At 49.2% G+C, this 20894-nt stretch overlaps 1 protein-coding gene across 4 annotated transcripts in view; it reads right to left on the bottom strand.

Moving 5' to 3' along the window:
• MYO9B (myosin IXB) overlaps nt 1–20894 on the bottom strand; it is a 64611-nt gene that overhangs the window by 37648 nt on the left and 6069 nt on the right. For all 4 annotated transcript variants that reach the window (XM_087816796.1, XM_087816798.1, XM_087816797.1 and 1 more), the window contains exon 2: nt 1713–1807. In XM_087816796.1, coding sequence (XP_087672922.1) covers nt 1713–1807 — 95 coding nt within the window. The remainder of the gene's footprint in view (nt 1–1712; nt 1808–20894) is intronic.

The following is a 20894-nucleotide window of genomic DNA, read 5'->3' as shown; positions in this document are numbered from 1 at the left end:
CGGAGTTGCCTGCCTCCTATGGGATCCACTATTACCATGGGAGCTGGGCGGGTGTGCCGGCCAGCTTCATCTGAGCCCATCCTATTTTACAGGAGAGGCAGCTGGTACTCAATGGGTGGCAGGACTGGGCCCCTTGTTCATGTCTTGCTGGATGCAGCTTGCCCGTCTCTCCAGGATGGCGGTCGTCTGTCTGCAGCCTTGTATAGGACACATGCATACACCATGCACAAGTGGGTTTCTAAGGGCTTGGCCTGTATGCTCTCTTCTTTCAAACCTATGTTTTCTTCTATTCTTGCCACTGATTAGTAACTATTTTAGTTAGCAGTAGTTTGTTTTTCTGGTAAGGGAGGCTGCTCTAGTTCTAGAATCAGACTACTGTTGGAATTTCAACCTGTGGCCGATTTCTTGGGCTGTGTCAGCATATGAGGGAGAATGGCAACTCCTCCCCAGCACAGAGCTGTCATTTCACTGACAACAGCCTCTTTCTTTTTCTGATCATCTTGGAGACCCAGGCTCCCACGGGGGCTAATAGGGGACCAGGGATCCCCTGGCACTGAGCCCTTCAACCCACGGGAAGACTAGGTCTTACAAATTGGGGAACTGGGAGAAGGCTTAGACTGCCCTTGACCCTTGGCCTCGGCAGGAAATGGCACCAAGAAGTGTCACCTGTCTAAAAGCAGAACAGGGTCTGGGACCGATTCCTGAGAGCTGGCTGTAGCTGCTCCCTAGAAGGGAAGTATACCTCCCTCCTCAGAGTGTGGGCAGGCCACAGTCGTGGGCCAAGGGGGACTTCCTTTCCTGAATTCAAGACCACAGATATGACTCTCAAAAGCTACTCTATGAGATCTGACTACTCAGGGCCACTGGCCTCATCTTGATTGGTGCCTGTAGTGGCTGGACTATTTGGTTGACGGCCAACCCCTGCTGGTATATTGGGTCAAATGGTGGCCCCCAGAAGATACGTGTGTACACTTGGAACCCGTGACTGGAATCTTATTTGGAAAATGTCTTCATAAATGTAATCAAGTGAAGGATCTCAAAATAAGCTTATCCAGGATTATCTCCGTAGGTACTGAATCCAATGACAAATGTCCTAAAAGATAGAAGAGGAGACGCAGAGAGACAGAGGGGAAGGCTGTGTGAAGATGGAGGCAGAGATTGGAGTGATGCAGGCACAAGCCAAGGATGCCTGGGGACACCAGAAGCAGGAAGAGGCAGAAAGCAGACTCTCCTAGAGCCTACAGAGGAGGCGTGGCCCTGTCGACACCTTGATTTCAGACATCTGGTCTCCAGAACCTTGAGAGAAGAAATTCCTGTTGGTTTAAGCCACTGGGTTTGTGGTGCTTTGTTACAGCAACCACAGGACACTAAATGGAGACAGCGTGAAGGAGAGTGTGGGGAGAGGATGGGGGAAGCAGTGCCCAGTGGGAGTGAAGACTCTGGTGTCTAGCCCGAGGCCTGCAGAGCCAACCCAGAATCCAAGAAAACACACATTCAATGCCTTGGGGACAGCAGGTCACTGACCTACACTTTCCCCCACCTACATTTCCCACTTTGACCCATTGCTCAGATCTTCACATCAAGAACTTAAAATCCTATTGGCTTCCTTGTATGATTCACAAATGTCACTCTTGGGATGGCTTCCCACTGCAGGGATGCCCAGGATCCCAGACTAAGGCTGCAGTACACAGTGCAGGAGGCTGCCAACTCACCCTCTCACAATGCCACTCTCTAGGTAGTTGACCTGGATGAATTTTCCAAATCGGCTGGAATTGTTGTTGTGGGCCGTTTTGGCGTTCCCAAAAGCCTGCAAGGAAAACAAAAACAAGTTTTCAGATGGTGAGGAAGAAATTTCTACAGGCCTCAGCCTGGAGCCTCAGAGTTCCCTCTGGGCATCTTGGACACCTGCGGGCTGGAAGTTGCTCTGCACCCAGGTGACAATTGGAGAACACAAAGGTTGTAGTCCAGGCATGCTCCAATGTACTCAACTCATTCTCAGTTTGGGTTGTGGGAGGGGCTCAAGTTTTAAGAGTCAGACATTAAAATGCCAATCATTATTATTCTTTCCCAGACATAACTGTTCACACAGCATACTCTGGCCCGCGGGCCAAATCCACTCTGCTGCATTTTTTACTGCCTATAAGCCAAGAGTGTTTTTTACATTTATAAGTGGCTTTAAAAAACCCCAAAGAAGAGTAGTATTTCCTGACATGTGAAAATTCTATTCACGTCTCAGTGTCCATAAGTGAGGTTTTCCTGGCACACAGTCAAGCCTGTTCATTAATGGATTGTCCACGGCTGCTTCTGAGCTGCGAAGGCAGAGTGGCTGAGATAGAGACCATCTGGCCTGCAAAGCCAAAAATATTTACTACTTGGCTCCTTCCAGAAGAAATTTGCCAGGCGCTGGGATGACATGAGCTCTGGGCTCCAGGAGGGCACCAGGCTAGATGTGAAGGAGATGTGAGGACAGGTCCCACCCTGGAGAGATCCTGCAATTCTGTGGTATGAGAAGCAGTTCACAGCAAATTATTATTATTTTAATTGTTTAGTTTTAATAACATAAAACTGAAGAATTCAGTGGCATTTAGTACAAGCAGAATGTTGTACAACTACCACCTCTACCTAGTTCCAGAACATTTCCATCACTCCAAAAGGAGACCCTGTCCCCATTCCTCCTCCCTCCACCCCTTGCAACTACTAATCTGCTGTCTCTATGGATTTGCCCTTCTGGACATTTCACATAAATGGGGGCATACACTACATGGTCTTTTATGTCTGGCTACTTTCACTCAGCATGTTTTCAGGGTTCACCCATGTTGTAGCATGAATCAGGGCTGCATTCCCAATATGAAGAGAAAAGTATGCATAGTGCACGGAGCCTGCAATCTGGTAGGGTCCCCTTAGGGACTGCCATGGGACCACCACCCATATTACAGATGGGGATACCCAGTGCCCCCTTCCCACACAGAACCCACTGCCTCCGAGGGGTGAACAGACAGGGAGAGGGTAGGATGCAGCCTTGAGGGAACACAGGGTAGGGAAGGTTCCCTGTTTCAGGGAGAGGAAGGCTGGCAGAGGTGGGAGTGGTGGGGCTGGGGAAGGAGTGACGGGGAGTGGGGCGGGGAATGCCTCAGAGTCAAATGAGGAAAGGAAAGCTTGGTGGCAGTGAGAAGGGTGTTAGGCTGACTATGGGCAGGGGCAGTGGGGAGAAGGTGGCAAGGCCACTGTCAAGATCTGTTGGTGGGGCAGGGTGGTCAAGGGCAGGATGGAGAGAGGCAGCCACTTGCAGGAAAGCCAGGCTCACAGGAAAGTCAGAAATAGGGAGATGTGCTGACACGGAGAGGAAGCTGGATTTTCTTGAAGGCTTCATTCTGCAGGGGATGGATTCAGGTGGATCATTGATCAGAGCTCCTGATGGGGCAGCCTGAAGGCAGAAACCCCGTAAAAAAGCTTCTGTGGGAAGGCCCAGGATATATCCTTGGAGAATGGCTCCATTCAGCACAGCTTGAGAGCAGGACAGGAGCCCAGCGTGGCTCCATGTGCCAATCATGCTCCTGACTGATTGGGTCATGGGACCAGTGATTTCCTACCCCATTGCTCCAGGGGCTCCAGACCCAGGGAACAGACATCCCTGTAAAACCTGAGCAACAGCCAAGTCATCAAGTAGGAGAGTGACAATGAAAGAGAGCCCTGGAAAGGCGACCTGGCCTCATACTATGAAGGGGGGCGCTCAGGGTGGGGGCATCAGCTAGGTGCTTTGGGGGGCTCCAGCTGGCCTTGCAGAAGTGAACCCAACCTGAGAAAGTGCTTTCCTGAGTCAGACAGCAGCCACAGAGCCCAATCCTCTTCTTCACAAATGGTTTCTCAGGACTCATCACTTGCTGGGTTTTGAAAAAGCCTTTGGTGGGACTGATAAAACCCTGGGGCTTGTCACCAGGTCCTCACACGTGATCAAGCTCTTCGTCAGGAGCTGTGCACCAGCCTGCGCTTCTCTCTTGAATGTCTGGAACCCAGTGCAGGGCTCCCAGCTGGGCACTGCTGACACTTAGGGCCATCTTGGGCACTGTAGGATGTTGAGCAGTGTCCCTGGTCTCTACCTGCCAGATATCGGTGCATGTGGGACAACCAAAAATGTCCCCAGAGATGGCTGAATCACTTAGGATGAGCAGCACTGCTATATACTGATGCAGGTACAAGGGATTTGCAGGGCCAGGCGGTCTGAGCCTCGCTGGACTCTTCCTCCAGTTATGAGGGCCCCACATACACTGCAGGTGCTGAGAGCTCCTCTGGGGAAGAAAACAGTTTGTTGTTTGGGGCAAAGCCCTCGGTTCTCAAGGCACTGGTCGTGGAAATGCAGACAGCAGATCCAGCTACTTCCATTCCATGCTTACCAGAGCCTGCAGGGTGGCATCTGAGCTGAGAATAGACCTGCTCTGTGCTAAAATGAACTCCTGTGGGTGAGTCTGCAAAGTCCTGCCTGTCCTAACTACAAGCAGATGGTGAAACGATGCCCAGCCCTGTGTGGGCTCCTTCTTGGAGCAACGGGCCTCTCTCTATGCTGGGATCCGAGCAGCACCCAGGTCCAGGGCCTGCCACAGAGGCAACCCAGAAATGCACATTCACACCCCGAAGAACCAGTGGTGGTCCTTTTTGAACTCAGGACAAGTCATCGTGGTAATTTCTTTTTTAAAAACCCTCACCCAAGGATATTTTTTCCACTGATTATTTTAGAGAGAGTAGAAGGGAGGGAGTAGGGGGAGAGAAGAGAGAAACATCGGCGTGAGAGACACATTGACGGGTTGCCTCCCACATGCTCCCCAAAGGGGAATCGAACCTGAGACCCTTCAGTCCAACTGAGCCAAACCCGCCAGGGCCATCGTGGTGATTTCTAAGGAAACAGTCAGGCCTGGCATCTTGGGGACAAGAAGGAATGTCTTGGGGATGTAGGGCCTACTTGCTCTCTGGTTCTGCGATTACCAGTGCGGGGCCCAGTGACCTCACACGTCTGGTATGTGGTCTCAGCACACTGCAACTTTTCAAAGCCAATCTAAAAATATCCGGTTGGTGCTATTATACATTGGAGGAGGAGGAAACGTGCTCTCTTGGAGGGGAGCTATTGTGTAGCTGCTCCTGGGGCTGGCCAGGAGCACTTGCATGGCCTCCATGCACAAGAGTGGCTGGTGTGCCTGGTGGATCATGTGAGCCTGGGGGTGACAGGAGAGAGGAAGCGGGAACTGGGTGCCAGCAATGATGCGATGTAATCTGGCCTTGGGTCTGAGGAGGCCACATGTTTATGCCATCTGCCCACCAGGCCAGAAAACCCATAGCACTGGGTTTTGCGGGAAAGGTCTCTACTTCCTCGGAAACACATTTTACCCCTTTATAACATAAAATACACATTTCTAATATAAGTGTACACTTTGGAAGAAATATATGGAACTACGCTAAAAGTTTACCCAAAAGAAGAAAAAACATAATGATAACCCTATAAATCAACCCTGCCCCCGGTCATGGTTTCTAGGTAAAACTAAAGAAGGTCCACCCACCTTCCTCTGATGGGGTCCCAGGGGGGCACTGTGTGCCCAATAGGTAGTCCCCACCCTGTCAAAGATGCTGAGAAAGGGGAAGGGGATGTATGGCCGTCCTCCAACTGTCCTTGTCTTTGAGGTTTTTTTTTTTAAAATATATCTTTATTGATTTCAGAGAGAGGAAAGGAGAGGGAGAGAGATGGAAACATCAATGATGAAAGAGTCACTGATTGGCTGCCTCCTGCACACCCCCGACTGGGGATTGATCCTGCAACCCGGGCATGTGCCCTGACCAGGAATCAAACTCTGATCGCCTGGATCCTAGGTCAGTGCTCAACTGCTGAGCCAAGCCTGGCCAGGCTGAGGTGCTTCTTGAGTCAAAAAAGCTTTTAAAATTGAAGACATCCAGGGTTGAGCATCCTACCTATCCAGAATTTTTAGAAGGTGCATATTTTATGTAAACAGGATGGCTCTTCTCTCAGTTAGGATGTACGGTAAATATTTTAGGAAGAATGGTAATGATATACAGATAATGTATTGTAGAATTGTATACCTGAAACCTGTATACTATTATTAACCAATGCTGCCCCAACAAATTTAATTAAAAAAGAAAAAGAAAAAAAAGAATGGTGATAACATTATACAATGACTATGGCATGTACCAACCCCACACCAGGATCACTGTGGCTTCCCACTCTTCCCATTGCTTGCACTGCTCTAAGAAACAGACAAATGTGCCATTCCTATTTCAGATGAGGAAACTGAGGGCAAAAGTCAGCCAACCTCCACGAAGTCTGAGAGCAGGTTGCTGATGTGGCCCTGGGCTTGAACCCAGCACCCCTACCCCAGCCCACACCCTGCTTGTCAGGCTCTCAGTCCCTGAAGCCTGGGCTCCTTCTTCAGACCCATTCTCAGTGCCTGGAGTCAGGCAAACTGGCCCAGGACTTTTAGGGGTGCCTACCACCCTGGCCTGATCCCTCTGAGTTCACACCTGGCCCCTGGAGCATCCAACACAAAAACTGAACAAGCCTTGAAACAGATAGTATTAGGCAAATAACGTTGTGCTTTCAGAACACAAAGCCCTGTAGAATGAGCTAAAAACACAATCGCACTCGCCCATCTCCCATGTCAACAGGTGAGCCCTGGGTCAGGATTCCCTGGAGAGAAGTTCCCCAGCCTTGCCATGCAAGGTGGGCGTCCTTCCAGCCAGGCTGAGATGGCCAGACCTGGAATAACATCATCGCCTCCAGATTCACCTACATCTATCCTTTCTCGTTGGAAACTTGCAGGTTGTTCTTGTGGTTTGGTCTGGGTTGTGGGGTTGGCCTTCTGTTTTCCTGATCTTATAGCCACAGGGACCTCATTTCCCAAGTGTTTATGGTTCACATGCAATCTCATTCATTCATTCACTTGATAATTTATTGACCAGCTGCTGTGTGCCTGGCACCATTCTGGCCTCAGAGACTCCACCTTCCCTGAGAGGCTCTGACAGCCCTGCAGGTTCACTTTGGCCAAGATCGGGAGCCCCTTAACCCACCTGTTCGGCTGCCACCTCCTGTGGCCTTGATGCTACCGCTACCTCTGCAATGCCACCATTGGGTGAAGCCTCGGTTTCCCCCTCAGCCCATGAGCCACAGAGAACTTCAAGATCTCTTATGTCTGGTCAGGCACCTAGTTGGAGGAATGACTGGTGTTGCGCGGGAGAGGCTGAGATTGATAAAAGAACACTGGCAAATATTAGGGCACAATGGAGCATAAAGATGGGGTTGTCAGAGTGAGATCATCCCCTGCTTCCTGGCCACCCGTTCCAGCCAGGTGGGGAGAACAAGACACCCAACAGCAATTGGAAGCTGCTGCTGGCATAGTGGCCCCATTGCTTGGAACCCAAATAATTTTTCTCCCAAGTGTTCTCCATGTTCCTGGGTACCTTTCTACATAAAAGCACTTGGCCCAAGCCCACTGACAGGTGGTGCCCATCTGGGGACATGGACAGTAGTCAGACCCTGAAAGAGGTGGCCTGAGAGGTGTCCTACAGCTGTGCCAGGCCTGCATGGAGCAAGGGGCTGTGTGGGCAGTGTCCCCGCCCAGGTGGCCCGTGATCCAAGGACGCTGGAGGACCTGTTCTACCTGGTCTGCTAAGCAAACAGCCCTGGGACATCAAGTCAGGGCTGGGGTTTTCCTGCGTGGAAATGTCGAGAAATATCCCCTGGCCTTCGTGGGAGGGCTGGAGGTATAAGGCTACTGTCAGCTGTGTTAATTGGGACTAACTGGTTTCAGATTCCTCTCCTGTAACATTAGGGAGAAAACCCCTGCCTCCCAGGGCTGACGATGAAATGACTGAATCAGGGGCCTGCAAACTTGTTCTGTGAAGGGCCAGATAATAAATATTTGGGCTCTGTTGCAACAGCTCAACTCTGCTGTTGTAGGGTGAAGCAGCCACAGGTGATCTGTACACAAACAGACGTGGCCGCGTGGAGGACACCCTCCAGGTGTGGGGGTGAGGCAGGCTTGGACATGGACTTCTACGGGGGTTGACAAGTGACGGCCAGCTACTTGTTTCTGTTTCTCCTATGAGCTAAGAGTGGTTTTAACATTTATTTTTAAATGCTTGGAAAAAAATCAAAAGAAGAATATTTTATGACATGTGTAAATGATATGAAATTCAGCTTTCAGTATCCACGAATAAGGTTTTGTTGGCATACAGCCACATCTGCTTACACATGGTCTGCGTCTGCTTATGACTAAAAAGCACAGCTGAGTCGTTATTGTGTCAGAGACTTCCGGCAGAGCTGAAAATACTGACCCTCAAACGGGCTGTTTACAGAAAAATTACACCCCCTTCTCCCTGTGGGGACTACGGCAGTGCTGGGAGAAGACGCTGACACTCAGACACATGATGGGTGAGCATGAGAGGGCGTGAGTGTCACACAGGCTGACTGGCCTCCCCGAGCACAGCTGGAACACTGAGAAGACACCAGAGACAGACAGAGAAGCCTGATCCCTGGGAATTGGAGGGGGCAGGAGGTGGGGAAGTGAGACGCACAGCTGATTTGCTTTCCATAGGGCTGGTGTGGAGGGAGCATTGGGTTTAGGAGGGGGCGGCCTGTTCCAGGAAGGGAAGATGCCCGGTGAGGAAAAGGAAGCAGGGCAGGAAGTGGAGGAGTCTCCCCCAACCCCATGGCTCCCCAACTCATAGATGATAGAATGGAGGCTCTCCAGGACCTGGCTGACACCCAGCCTCTGGCTTGGTTCTGTTCTCTTCCAGTTGGCCATGGGGCTTGGAGCACTCAGCACCCTCTTGACATCCAGTGCTGGCTGGCTGGACAGATGAATGGATGGACAGACGGATGGGCTGAAGGCATGTACAGGGAGTCAAGAGATGATGGGACATGATGCTTACCCACCTAGTTGCCCCCAGTTCATTACAGGCTCTATCAGAATCCAGAATGGTACCGACTATGAGACACATAGATAGAAATGCTGAAAATACAGAAAGGACTCCTGGGGCAAGGATATTCACCAAGGGCCAAAGTTTCAAGACAAACTGTGACAGGAGTGGGGGTTGGGGTGAGGTGGGGCAGGGGAATCTTTAAAAAAAAAAAAAAGAGAAAAGAAAAAAGAAACCAAGTAGAAACAAATTATTGCATTTCATATTTCCCAAAGTTTTGGTTTAGGTTATGATGAAACCATGTGCTAGATGACAGAAGAAATAAAAAACCAATCAAGCTTTGGGGGGTGGGGCGGGGGCGTCCTGCCTCCTTCTTATTGCATCAACAGTGTGAGGAAGGCATCAAGGTCCTTGAGGGCTCATCCATTTGACACCCAAATCATTCTCCTTGGGGTTTGCTGGGTTCTTTTTCTCAGGTTTTTGAGTTGCAAAATAAATATACTTACTGTTTTAAATATTTCCTGTAGATTCCAATAATATTGTTTTTGTCACTGACTTTTAGAAAATCTATAATTTTGGTTTGTAGATCCCCTTTCATCCAAGAATTACTTAACAGAAGTTTACTTTTACTTTTAAAAGAATTTCCATGTGGAATGGCCTTTAAAAAATTAATTTCTAGTTTTATCACATTGTTAAGAATGCCGCTTGTAATATTTCTACTTTTGGAAGTTCTAGATACTTTCTCTGTGACCTTATAAGGAATGAATTTTGTGAATATGCCATGAATACTTAAGATTTATTCTCATATCAAAGTGGAGGGTTTGCAATATGGCCACATAATCTTAAGCACGTGGTCTGGCTATCTTACATCCTTGCCTTTTGCTGTCCACTCAACCAGCCTTGCACTATACAGGGTGGGGCAAAAGTAGGTTTACAATCATGAGTACGTGAAACACAGTTTATTCCTGTATTATTATTTACTTATTTTCCATATGAACAACTGTAAACCTACTTTTGTACCACCCTGTACGTTTGTATCTGTTTCTCCTGGTATCTTCTACAATTTCCACTTTGTAAAGGCAGTGGCTATGTTGTTTGATGGATACATATTGACAACTATTACACCTGGAGTATAAACTGAGGCTTTTGGCACTGTGATGAATCTTGTTGCATGTGAAGTTCAGAGGCCCAATTTCTACTTTCTCCATGTCAAAATTACAGCTCTGCTCCTTTTTTCTACCTGCCTCTTCCACCCCTGCCTATCCCTTTATTTTTAGCTTCTGGAACCACTTTGGTTTAGATGTGTCTTGTTAATAAGGCATGTAGTTGAACTTTGCTTTGTGAGCCAAGGTGAATATCCTCTCCTTTTAATAGGTGGATTGAGCCCATTTAAACATCGACTCATTCCCTCCATCATCAGCTCTCTGTCTTCTCTGCTACCTGTGAGTGTGGCTGAGTGACTGGAGGCTGGAGCAATTCTCCAGGCCATTTAAAAAAATATATATATATATATCTTTATTGATTTCAGAGAGAGGAAGGGAGAGGGAGGGAGACAGAAACATCAATGATAGAGAGTCATTGAATGGCTGCCTCCTGCACGCCCCTGACTAGGGATCGAGCCCGCAACCTGGGCATGTGCGCTGACTGGGAATTGAACCCCGATCGCCTGGATCCTAGGTCGACGCTCAACCACTGAGCCATGCCTAGCCGGGCTCCAGGCCATTTTTGATGACTTCTTAAAATCCTGCACCCTTTGCAAGACTTTCAGCCTCACTTTGCAACTGATTTGCATTCAGGAGAGAGGACCCACCGGTTCTGGTGGATGGACAGGAATGAGCTGTGTTTAGGCTGAGCCAAGAGGGGAGTGTGAGTGAAGGGCTCATTCTGTAAGTGGGTGGCTCATTATGGGACTTTTCTCTTAGGATGACGTTTGCTTCCCTACATAATTCCCACGCTGCACGGACTCTGGTGCTGGTAAGAAGAAGAGCAAGGCCTTCTGGTACATTATGTGCAGCAAAACCAAGCATCTGCACTCATGAGGAAAGGGAAGCTCCCTGGGATGGGCTGCAGGAGAGCCTGTGGTCTCCAGAGCATCCCCTCTACCCTCCCTACAGATGCTACATACAGTCTCTCTGCACCCTTGGGGAGGGGGTTGGCAAATCTGTCATCCTGGGGCTCCTTGTCCCTTCTCCCCGTGAGTCAACACTACCGTGTGGCTCTGGTGGTTGGGGTGAGAGACAGAAAAGATTGAGAATCCAAGTGGAGGCTATAGGGGCCTGCTAAAGATACAGTCTTGGGTCCCCTCCCAGACTTGTAGAATTTCTGGAAATGCTAAGAAAACTAAATTCTTAAACCAGAGATGCAGGGGGTTCTTCAGATTCCTGGAAGGGTAAGAACTGACTGCTCTAAGGTGTATTATGGGTGTGAAGTCTCTTTGGGGAGAAATAAAGCACAAGGATGTCTACTTATACCACTCCCTCTTTCCTGAGCATCTGAAGTAGGGGTCAAGATAGTCAAGGACTGGACAGAGCAGAGCTTTATCCTCTGTATACTTAATCAGACTGCTTTCCTAATGCTTAGCCCTGAGAGACAGGAAACTTTCATACTCCAGGGCTTCATACCAAGATCAGCTGCTTCCCACCTGCACCCTGACCTCAGGTGGGTCCAATCCTTGTCTGTCACTCAATGGCCTTGACCTGCCAAGCACAGTAAGGTGAAGGGTTGAGGGAGCAGAAACCAGGTCTCCATGATGATGCAGAAACAGGCACAGGAGAAGAAACCATTGCTGAGAGCTTGCCTCTTGGCTTTGCATCCTCACAGCCCTGAGAAGCAAGGGTCTGTCTGCCCATTAGACAGGTAGGGAAACTGAGCTCAGAGGTGTAAGTCCACTTCCTTGCAAGGGACTGCACTGCATCCTAACAAGGGCTCAGCCAGTCTGGTGCTCTGGACACCACCCCAGCTGCAGGACGCTATCACCTGTACATATCAGTGGGGCCATGTGGCCAGAGCCCAGGAAGTGGTAGAAAACATTTGAGAGGATGAAACAACAAAATATGGTGACAGCGAAGAAAGATCAAAGACCACTGGAGATGGCACTGCTGAATGAAATGGGGAAGTGGGAGAAGGTGAAGGTGTGTTACGTTAAAGTTCAGTTTGCCATGTCCTTACCTGCCTGAGATTTGCTTTACACACCTCATTGAGGTAGTGGGAGCTTGTCTAAGCTGGGGGTCCGCAAACCTGTTGACCAAATCAGGCTTGATTTTTTTTTTTAAATAAACTTTTTAGATTTACAGGAAAGTTGTAAGAATATTACAGCGAATTCCTGTATACCCGACATTCAGTTTCTCCTGTTGTTAACAGGATAATGATGCGTTTGTCATGACCTATACACCAATATTGATATGTTATTATTAACTAAGTCTACACTTTGTTTATTTGGATGTTCTCTGTTTTTCCCTAATGTCCTTGCTTTTGGGTCCTTGATAGTTTTGAGGACGGTCAAGTCTTTTGTAGACTATCTGTCAATTTGGGTCTGTCTGATGTTTTTTCCTACTGCCTGTTTTCTAAATCAGGTTTTATTGGCACACAGCCCCACCCATTCACCACGTACAGTCTGTAGCTGCTTTTGCTCTACAATGTAGAGCGAGTAGATGGAGAGCTGAGTTGTTGCAACAGAGGCTGCATGGCCCTAAAATCCGGAAATACTAATTACGTAGCCCTTTACAGAAACAGTTTGCAGATCCTGGGGTTAAGTTACTTTATAAGGCATTCAACTTAAAACTGTTTAATCCAGGATACATACCTCAAGAACGACCACTGCAAACCACTCTAGCTGATTTTATCACTCAACCTCAGGAGTTTCATCAATGAGCATAACAAATGTCTGAAGCAGGTTTCCATAGATGAAAATGGTGATGCTCAAGACAGGTGGGCTGGATAAAACATTTTGGAGACACTTGCCACCCTTGTTGGAGAAATTTCATCTATGGTCAGTTCCTTAGGGATAGGGCTTAGGTCTGACCCCAAACTAGTCTCATGTCCCACTGCTTGATCAGGGGCTCCAGCTGGGCTCTGAGAAACGGTGCTCAGGGCCACCAAAGAGGCAAGAGCTGACAGGATCAGGTCTAGGAAAGCTAGGCTCCTGTCTGCTAATACAGCACGTCTGACAGAATTTGATGGAAACTTGCATGCTTTATAACCCTCTCTTCCCTTGCTACTGATAGCAGCAAGACACAAGCTCTGCAGGAAGAAACCTGGAAGTTGGATGTGGCAGGTCCCAACAGGGACCACTCCAGATGGGGAGCATTCCAGATGTGTAAAGTCCTCTCTGCATTTAATTGTCCTAAAGTTCACATAACATAAAATTCACCATTTTAACCATTATAATGTACAATTTGGTGACATTTAGTACACTCTCTATGTTGTGCAACTGTCACCTCTATCTAGTCCCAGAACATTTCATAACCTCAAAAGGAAACCCTGTACCCATGACCAGTCACTCACTATTCTTCTGTCCCCAGCCCTTGGCAACAACTAATCTGCTTTTTGTCTCTATGGATTTACCTTTTCTGGACATTTCATATAGATGGGGGTCATAGAATACATGACCTTTTGTATCTGGCTTCTCTCACTCAACGAGTAATCTCCATTGTATCCACTCTGCTTTGAAAAGCGGCAGTAGGAGCCTGTTTGCCCTGTGTGTCACTCCATCTTCCTTGTGTTAGGGAGCCATCGCTGGTGCTAACCTGAGTCCAGGAGGACCATTGTATCCAAACGCCGTGCAATAACCCCAATGGTTGGGGTAAAGTGCCCCCGGACACCTCTTTTTTGGGAGGATGCAATTCTCTCTTTGACTTTCCATCACGAACCTACTTCCAGCCTTTGCTTCTTTGGAGAGCCCCTCCCTGGCATCTACCATTCTCTTCATGGGGCAGCTGTGGAATGGGCATGGAAGCCTACCCATGCACAAGAGGACTGCCCTGGGATCTCCACAGGTGTCCCCCTCCCTTGGTGTCACCGTGGCCTCATCTCAGCATTCCTGCTCTTCCACAGCTGACACCCGGGCTGCTGAGTTAGATTAGCTTGCTATAAAAAACAAATGGTTCCTGAACAACAAATGGCCCTTCAGAGCATAAGGGTACAGAGTAGCAGGAAATGGCCACAGGACATTCCAGATTTCTCCCAGCAGGCCTTGGGGCAGGATTTAGCTAGATGACAGTGGCAAGAGTACTCCAGACTAAGGAATTCCAGCACGTGCACAAACGCCCTGAGACTGAAGAGATCAGGGGGCAGAGCAGAGAGGTTGATTTGCTATAGGTGACAAAGAACATAGGCAGCTGAGCTGGGCTGCCTGGTCCCACTCCTGACTTCCTAGTAGGGGGCAGCTCTTGGCCCTGAGGTTCTACAGGTGGTAAACCAGTCCAGGCACTTTGGCAGAATTGGAGATCTTCCCTTAGGAGCTGTGTGTCCTTGTCATCTTCTCTCCCTTCCCTACAATCTCACCGAAATTCACCAATGAGTAGCTCTGTCCAGGTCACGGGGTCTTGTGGCTCCCTGTACTCTGTCCAGAGCCCCAGGCCAGATTTTCAAATGCATATCCTAAAGGTGCCTAAACTAGAGCACATTTCTCAGCCTGTCACCCCTTGCATTTTTGGCCCTGGATCATTCTTTGCGGAGGGGGCTGCCCTGTGTACTGTAGGATGTTGAGCAGCATCCCTGGCCTCTGTCCAGTAGATGCCGTTCTCCAGATGGTGCCAAATGTCCCCTGGGGGCAGAATCGCCCCTGACTGAGAACTGAGCCTCAGACTCAGTTAAAATTGGCTGCCCTGGAGATCCCCGTGTGGCCACGAAGGGCTAAATGGGACTCTATAAATTCTCATAGGCTGCTGTGACTCACTCTGCTATAAAGCGGTGATGATAACACTTAGTCTTTCCCCAGGAACCCGCCCCACCTGACCACTGACAACTAGGGCCACTCTCTCCTCTACCCAGAAGCACGGTCAGCAGCCACAAGCCAGGGTCATAGGGCTGGGCAGCGACTGGGCAGGTGACTATAAGCTTCAGACTTGGCTCCCTGGCCTTCCCAAAGTCAGACCACCTCTGGAGGCCTCGCGTAACCAGTGTCTTGGTGGGCAGCTGACTGACACAGAAGGAAACTTCAGAGGGCAGACCTGTAACTCTGGGGACAGGGCACTGGAGCCACTTCATCATGGATAATAGCTAGAAAACAAATGGGCCATGAGAGCCTGTGGTTGTTCAATGCCCGGCCACATTCCTGCCCCAAACAGTGAGGCAAATACAGCCAATAGATGGACAGATACTCCCACCTACCACCCAGCCCTGGTGCAACAAAGCATCTGGAACATTTGGAAAGGGCAGTGGCTGTGAGATATCTTGGGCCCGAGTGACGCTTCACCTTTTAATCAACTCCTGCAAATTCCAAGGAGGCCTTTCTGGGTGCCTAAAATATACCCCATAATTTCACTCTTCTCTTAGACACAGCATTCCCAAAAATATAACTTCCCCCTTTCTCTAAAATAGCCTTAGATCACTGCAAAGAGTCAGGGCTCTGCGCTTTTATGCAGCAGGCCAGAAAGGCAGACTCAAAGCTCTGCAGGGCACAGGAGGCCACCCTTGTGGCCTTTTGGATGGTAACCCCTTCTCTGGTGATCCCAGGGGCTCTTGACACCCCAGTCCTCTATGTATTCCCCCATGGACACCCTCTCATCCTTCTCACTCCCTCCTGCTCTGGTGTGGCCCCACTTTTCAGCTAGGCAGTCTCCTGGCAGTCTGCACCTGTCTGTTCCCTCCTTTTCACACAGGTGGCCCCTAAGCTGCTCCCTCGTTTTTCTGCATTTTGTGACATCCTTATGGTAAGACTGAAATACCCATGCCGACTGGCTGGTATTAGGCACTGGGCTGGGAATGCCGCCTCCACCAGGGGCCATGAGAAGCTTGTCCTCATGTTCCTTTCTCTGGCTGAATAATCCCCCTCCTCCCTGCCAGCCGTGAGCTTCTAAATACCCTCCTGTTCACATATCCACCACCACAAACGCCAGCTTCCTCGGAGGGTGCCAGGACTCTGGGTGCACACTTCTGCTCTGGTCCTGTCAGCCCCAACCTCTCCCAGCAGCCATGGTGTCTTCATCCTGTTGTGCCCCCAACATACTGTTACCCCTCAGGAAGGATGCAGGTGGCCTCCGGGCCCAGGGCGCAGCTGGAAGCCCTCAGAGATGGGGAGGAGCCCCACACACAGCCCCTGCCACCCTCAGGCAGAGCTGTAAAAACACTCCTAGCTGTCTGTGGGACAGAGAGCTAGTGAGCCCCACACAGAGCTGAAAGGCAAAGCCCGTCCTGCCAGGATCTACATCACAGATCTCCTTTCCAGTCCATCCAAAACTGCTTTAAAACCCTATAATCCTCACACCAATTCTGACAAAGGGTAGTTATTTCCTACACACCAAGCAGTTCTCTGACACCAGCTGGGTGTCCTACAATTCAACTCAATTCTGATACTATCCACCTGGAGATAGTGTCAGATCCCACAGGTAAGGGTTCAGTTCCAAAAGACTGCCTCCCACATCCCCTTCAGATGCCAGTTGCATGTCCAAGTTGTAACCTGTGCTTCTGACCAAATGGGTATAAATCAGAGGTTCCCATGACCCTCTCTTTAGATTCTATTAATTTGCTAAAGCAGCTCACAGGACTCAGGAAACCAGTTTACTTACTAATCATCGGTTTACTGTAAAATGATACAACTCAGTAACAGCCAGATGGAAGAGATGCACAGGGCAAGGTACGGGGAAGGGGCAAGGAGTTTCCACGTCCTCTCTGCCACCCTCCCAGTACCGCCACGTGTTCACCAAATCAGAAGCCCTCCCTTTTTGGGGGGGGGGGGGTTATGGAGGCTTCATTACACAGGTATGATTGTTTAAATCACAGGCTATAGGCTACTAAGTCAATCTCTAGCCTCTCTGCCCTTCCCGCAGGTCAGGGAGTGGGACTGAAAATTCCAACCCCCTAATCATATGGTTAGTTCTGAGAATTGGCCCCATCCTTAGGTACTTTCCAAAAGTTACCATTAACATAATAGAAGACACCTTTCTCACTCTCTCCACTTAGGAAAGTGTAAGAGTTTTAGGAGCTCTGTGCCACCCTCCCAAATATTTCTTACTATAAACCACAGTAGCACAGACCCTCATGAATAGATGTTTATGGATATATGTGTCTATACATGGCACAAGTATAAATGAAGAAAGATTTGAGGTGGTGATACAAGTCATCTGGAATGAGGATGGGAAGCTTTACCTTACATTTAGGAAGACAGCTCAGCAGAAGGTGGGAAGAATGCAGAAACTGTGGAATGATCTAGAATGTTCAACGTGTACTCATAGGTATAAGGGCTCAGCAAACTTTTCCTGCAAAGGGCCAGGTGGTAAATATTTTCAGCTTTGTAGGCTGTATGGTGTCTGTCACAACTGCTCTGCTTTGCTGCTGTGGCCTGAAAGCAGCCACAGACTATTTATTATGTAAATAAGTGGGCATGGCTGTGGGCCAATAAAACTATTGAAACAGGTCAGACAATATGTGAGGGGTGTGTCTGTGTGCCAATAAAACTTTATTTATAGAAATAGGCAGATTGGCCCGGCCGCGCGTGGCTCAGCGGTTGAGCGTCGACCTAGGATCCAGGCGATCGGGGTTCGACTCTGGGTCAGGGCACATGCCCGGTTGAGGGCTCGATCAATGACTCTCTCATCATTGATGTTTCTATCTCTCTCTGTCCCTCTCCTTTCCTCTCTCTGAAATCAATAAAGATAAATAAAAATAAAAAGAAAAAGAAATAGGCAGATTTAACCTGTGGGCTGTAATTTGTCAATTCCTGGTATATACAAAAAGAAATTAAACCTCAAATAAGAAAAAAGACACTAAAGACAAATATGAAACATTATATAAAAAAAGCAGGGAAAAAGCACTCAGGCGGAACTAAAAGTGATAATAAAATGTACCACATTTTTTTTTTTTCTTGCTTGGCCGGCATGGCTCAGTGGATGAGCATCGACCTATGATCCAGGAGATCTGGGTTCGATTTCTGGTCAGGATACATGCCCAGGGTTTCGGGCTTGATCCCTAGTAGGGGGCGTGCAGGAGGCAGCTGATCAATGACTCTCTCATCATTGATGTTTCTATCTCTCTTTCTCCCTCTCCCTTCCTCTCTCTGAAATCAATAAAGAACTATTTAAAAAACAAAATAAAATAATAAAATGCGTCACATTTTTGCCCAAGTGCAGTGGTCCCCTGCAGCAAAAACCACCACAGCAGTCCTGGTTTGTTTCCTGTTGGGGAGATGCTTACAGAAGAGCAGTTGAACCAAGCCAACACCTGGCATCAGGCTCAGAAAGTCACCCCACGAGGACAAAGATGGAGGGGTGACAAAATTCCAGTGCAAAGAAATAAGTGCTTACGGCATTAAAAACCCCACTAAAAGTGCTTTCATTACGTTCACCTGCAAGAAACCCCACAGGGAGTGTGTGACTTTTTAGTTCTGGGGGTCCTCAAATCGGCCACTGCATTTTCGGGCACTGATGAGCAGCTCTTAAAATAATATTTTAAGAAGTTGCTCAGTTCTCCTGGAAGACCAAACTTGGATGGAAAAGATGATACTTGCACCCAAGTGTGCTTCATTGGCGATGGATGGCAAAGACCCTAGGATATTTCTGGTTGTGGGTGGGCAGTGACCATTCTCTTGGCTGTTGCTGGCCTGGGGGTGGGGGTAGGGAGTAGACCAACACCAGTCACCTCTTCCAGAAAGTGAATGAGAACATCAGCTGGAATCGCTCCCTGGCTCGCCAGCCTCCACGAGATGCAAGGGATGGCACTAAATACAGTTGGGTTGATGTATAACAATAGCAAGATGTTACCAAAAAAAATGAATCTGAAACTACTTAGGCATAGAACCTTGAACATCTGTTAAACTAAAATCAGTCTCTGCATGCAGTTGGCCTGAAACTTATTCTCAACTGGTATGATCTGCCCCTCTAGGGACACTTAGTGATATCTGGAGACATTTTTGGTTGTCACAACTGGGGAAGGAGGTGCCACTGGCACCTGATAGGTAGAGACCAGGGCTCCTGCTCAATACCCTACAGCGCACAGGACACCTCACCCCAGAGAAAGGATCCATCGGAGCCTAGATGTTGGTGGCGTGGAAGCATGGCCTTTGTCGCTGGGTGTTTCTGTCTGAGGCCTTAAGTTGACATGAGGCCTTATTCACCCTCCCGTTCTCTGTGATTTGCCTGTCTTTGTCCCCCTCCTGCCCGGGGGCTCTGGCCTTAGCACCTACATCCTTTGGGCTGCTCTGTCAACCTGAGGCCCCCCAAACATCCTGGGAAGGCCACACAAGGGACAGAAGCAGCCAGAGATCCCATCTCCCTCATGGGCTCTCAACAGCCCAGCGTTCAGGACACAGGGCATCTTCTCCTCCTGTCCCTGCTCCACCATATCTCCCTATACTATCCACTCTCCTGGGATCCCATCCTGGATCTCCCTCCCACACTGATGGGTGACCCTGATGTTTGTACTGCTGAACTTCCAGCCAACCACCCAGCCTCTAGGATGGCCCAGGCCAGCCAGAGCCTTGATCATGGGTCAGGGGGTGGGGAGACAACTTCTGAGAGCTCTAAAAAGCAGATGGGTGATTATCAGGGGCTGGGGGGAGAGGAAATGAGGAGTGGCTGCTAATGGGGTTTCCTTTTGGGGGTGATACAAATGTTCTAGAACTAGAGAGAGATGCTAGTTGAACAACATAGTAAATGTGCTAAAAAACAGTGAGCTGTTCACTAGATATTGGTGAACTGTATTTCAAAAGAGCTGTTAAATAAAAACCCTAATTGCAGAGGTACACTTCTCATTCCAGAACCTTCTATCTCTGTCATCCTGGCTGAGTGGCTTCGCCTGTGTGGTCCCAACACTGGGCAGTGGTTGGCCCTGTGGAGGGAAGATCATCTGGGTAGGTGTCTGTAAGGGCATAGGTCAAGGTGGATGATGACATGTGGTTCTGGGTGACCTGCCTAGGCTGGTGCCTTGGTGTTGACAGAAGGTACTGGGAACAGACCCAGCAGCCCAGCAGGTGGAATGGGGCTGGGTACAGTCTGGGGTCATGTGAGACTGAGTCTGTGGGGCCTTAAGTGTGGGTTGATGCTTAGGACCAGGTTTACACAGATCCCAGTCCCAGGAGAGGCTCCTCTGGGGCCCCCACAGGCAGGTTAGAGGCAGCAGCAAGCTCCAGGGCCTCCTGGGTCCTATATCTCGCTTCCTCCGGTCACCAGTCTCCTATGGGTATGCTGGGCAGTCTGGAGCATCACTGTGTCTCAGCTTCCTCTCTCTGTGTGGGCCAGGGCACAGCGGCTACACGAAGGCCCTGAACCCTGGCACAGAGTAGCCTCTGGCCACTTGGGAAAACAGCCTGACTAGCAAGGATCCTCATTTCATTTCTGCTTTCGAAATTAAAACCCTATGCTCATTTATGAATGCTGGTGGCATTTGTTATAGTTCAGGAAATACAAAGAAAACCTGGGCCTTAGGCCCTCCGTCTTCAGCCTTGATGCTGAGGTCTGCGGCCAAGGAAGAGGCATATGCCCTGGGAGCATTTGTGGCCAGCCCAGTGGCCAATGCCATAGGCTGCTGCATCTGGAGGGGTGAGGTTTCCTGAGGGCACCTGGGATGGGTGATGGACCCCAGTGCGCAGGAAGAACACCCCACACTGCTCACTGACCTACTGAGACTGCCGTCTCATCTTCACCTTCAGTGTTCCTGAACTTGGGCAAGTCCCACATACATGTCCTGTTTGGGAAGGGGGCTGGTTCAGAGGGCAGGCTGCAGCGTGCTAAGCACAGCCAAGTGACATTGTGTGAAACTGTGACAGTAGCAGTTAAGTGTAGCAGGCGACGAATCAGCTGATTGGAACCGGCTTTCCACAGTGC

This window comes from Miniopterus natalensis, chromosome 4 (genome assembly GCF_054644295.1).
Source record: "Miniopterus natalensis isolate mMinNat1 chromosome 4, mMinNat1.hap1, whole genome shotgun sequence".
Classification (NCBI taxonomy): Eukaryota; Metazoa; Chordata; class Mammalia; order Chiroptera; family Miniopteridae; genus Miniopterus; species Miniopterus natalensis.
This window is presented reverse-complemented; position numbering and strand designations above follow the sequence as displayed.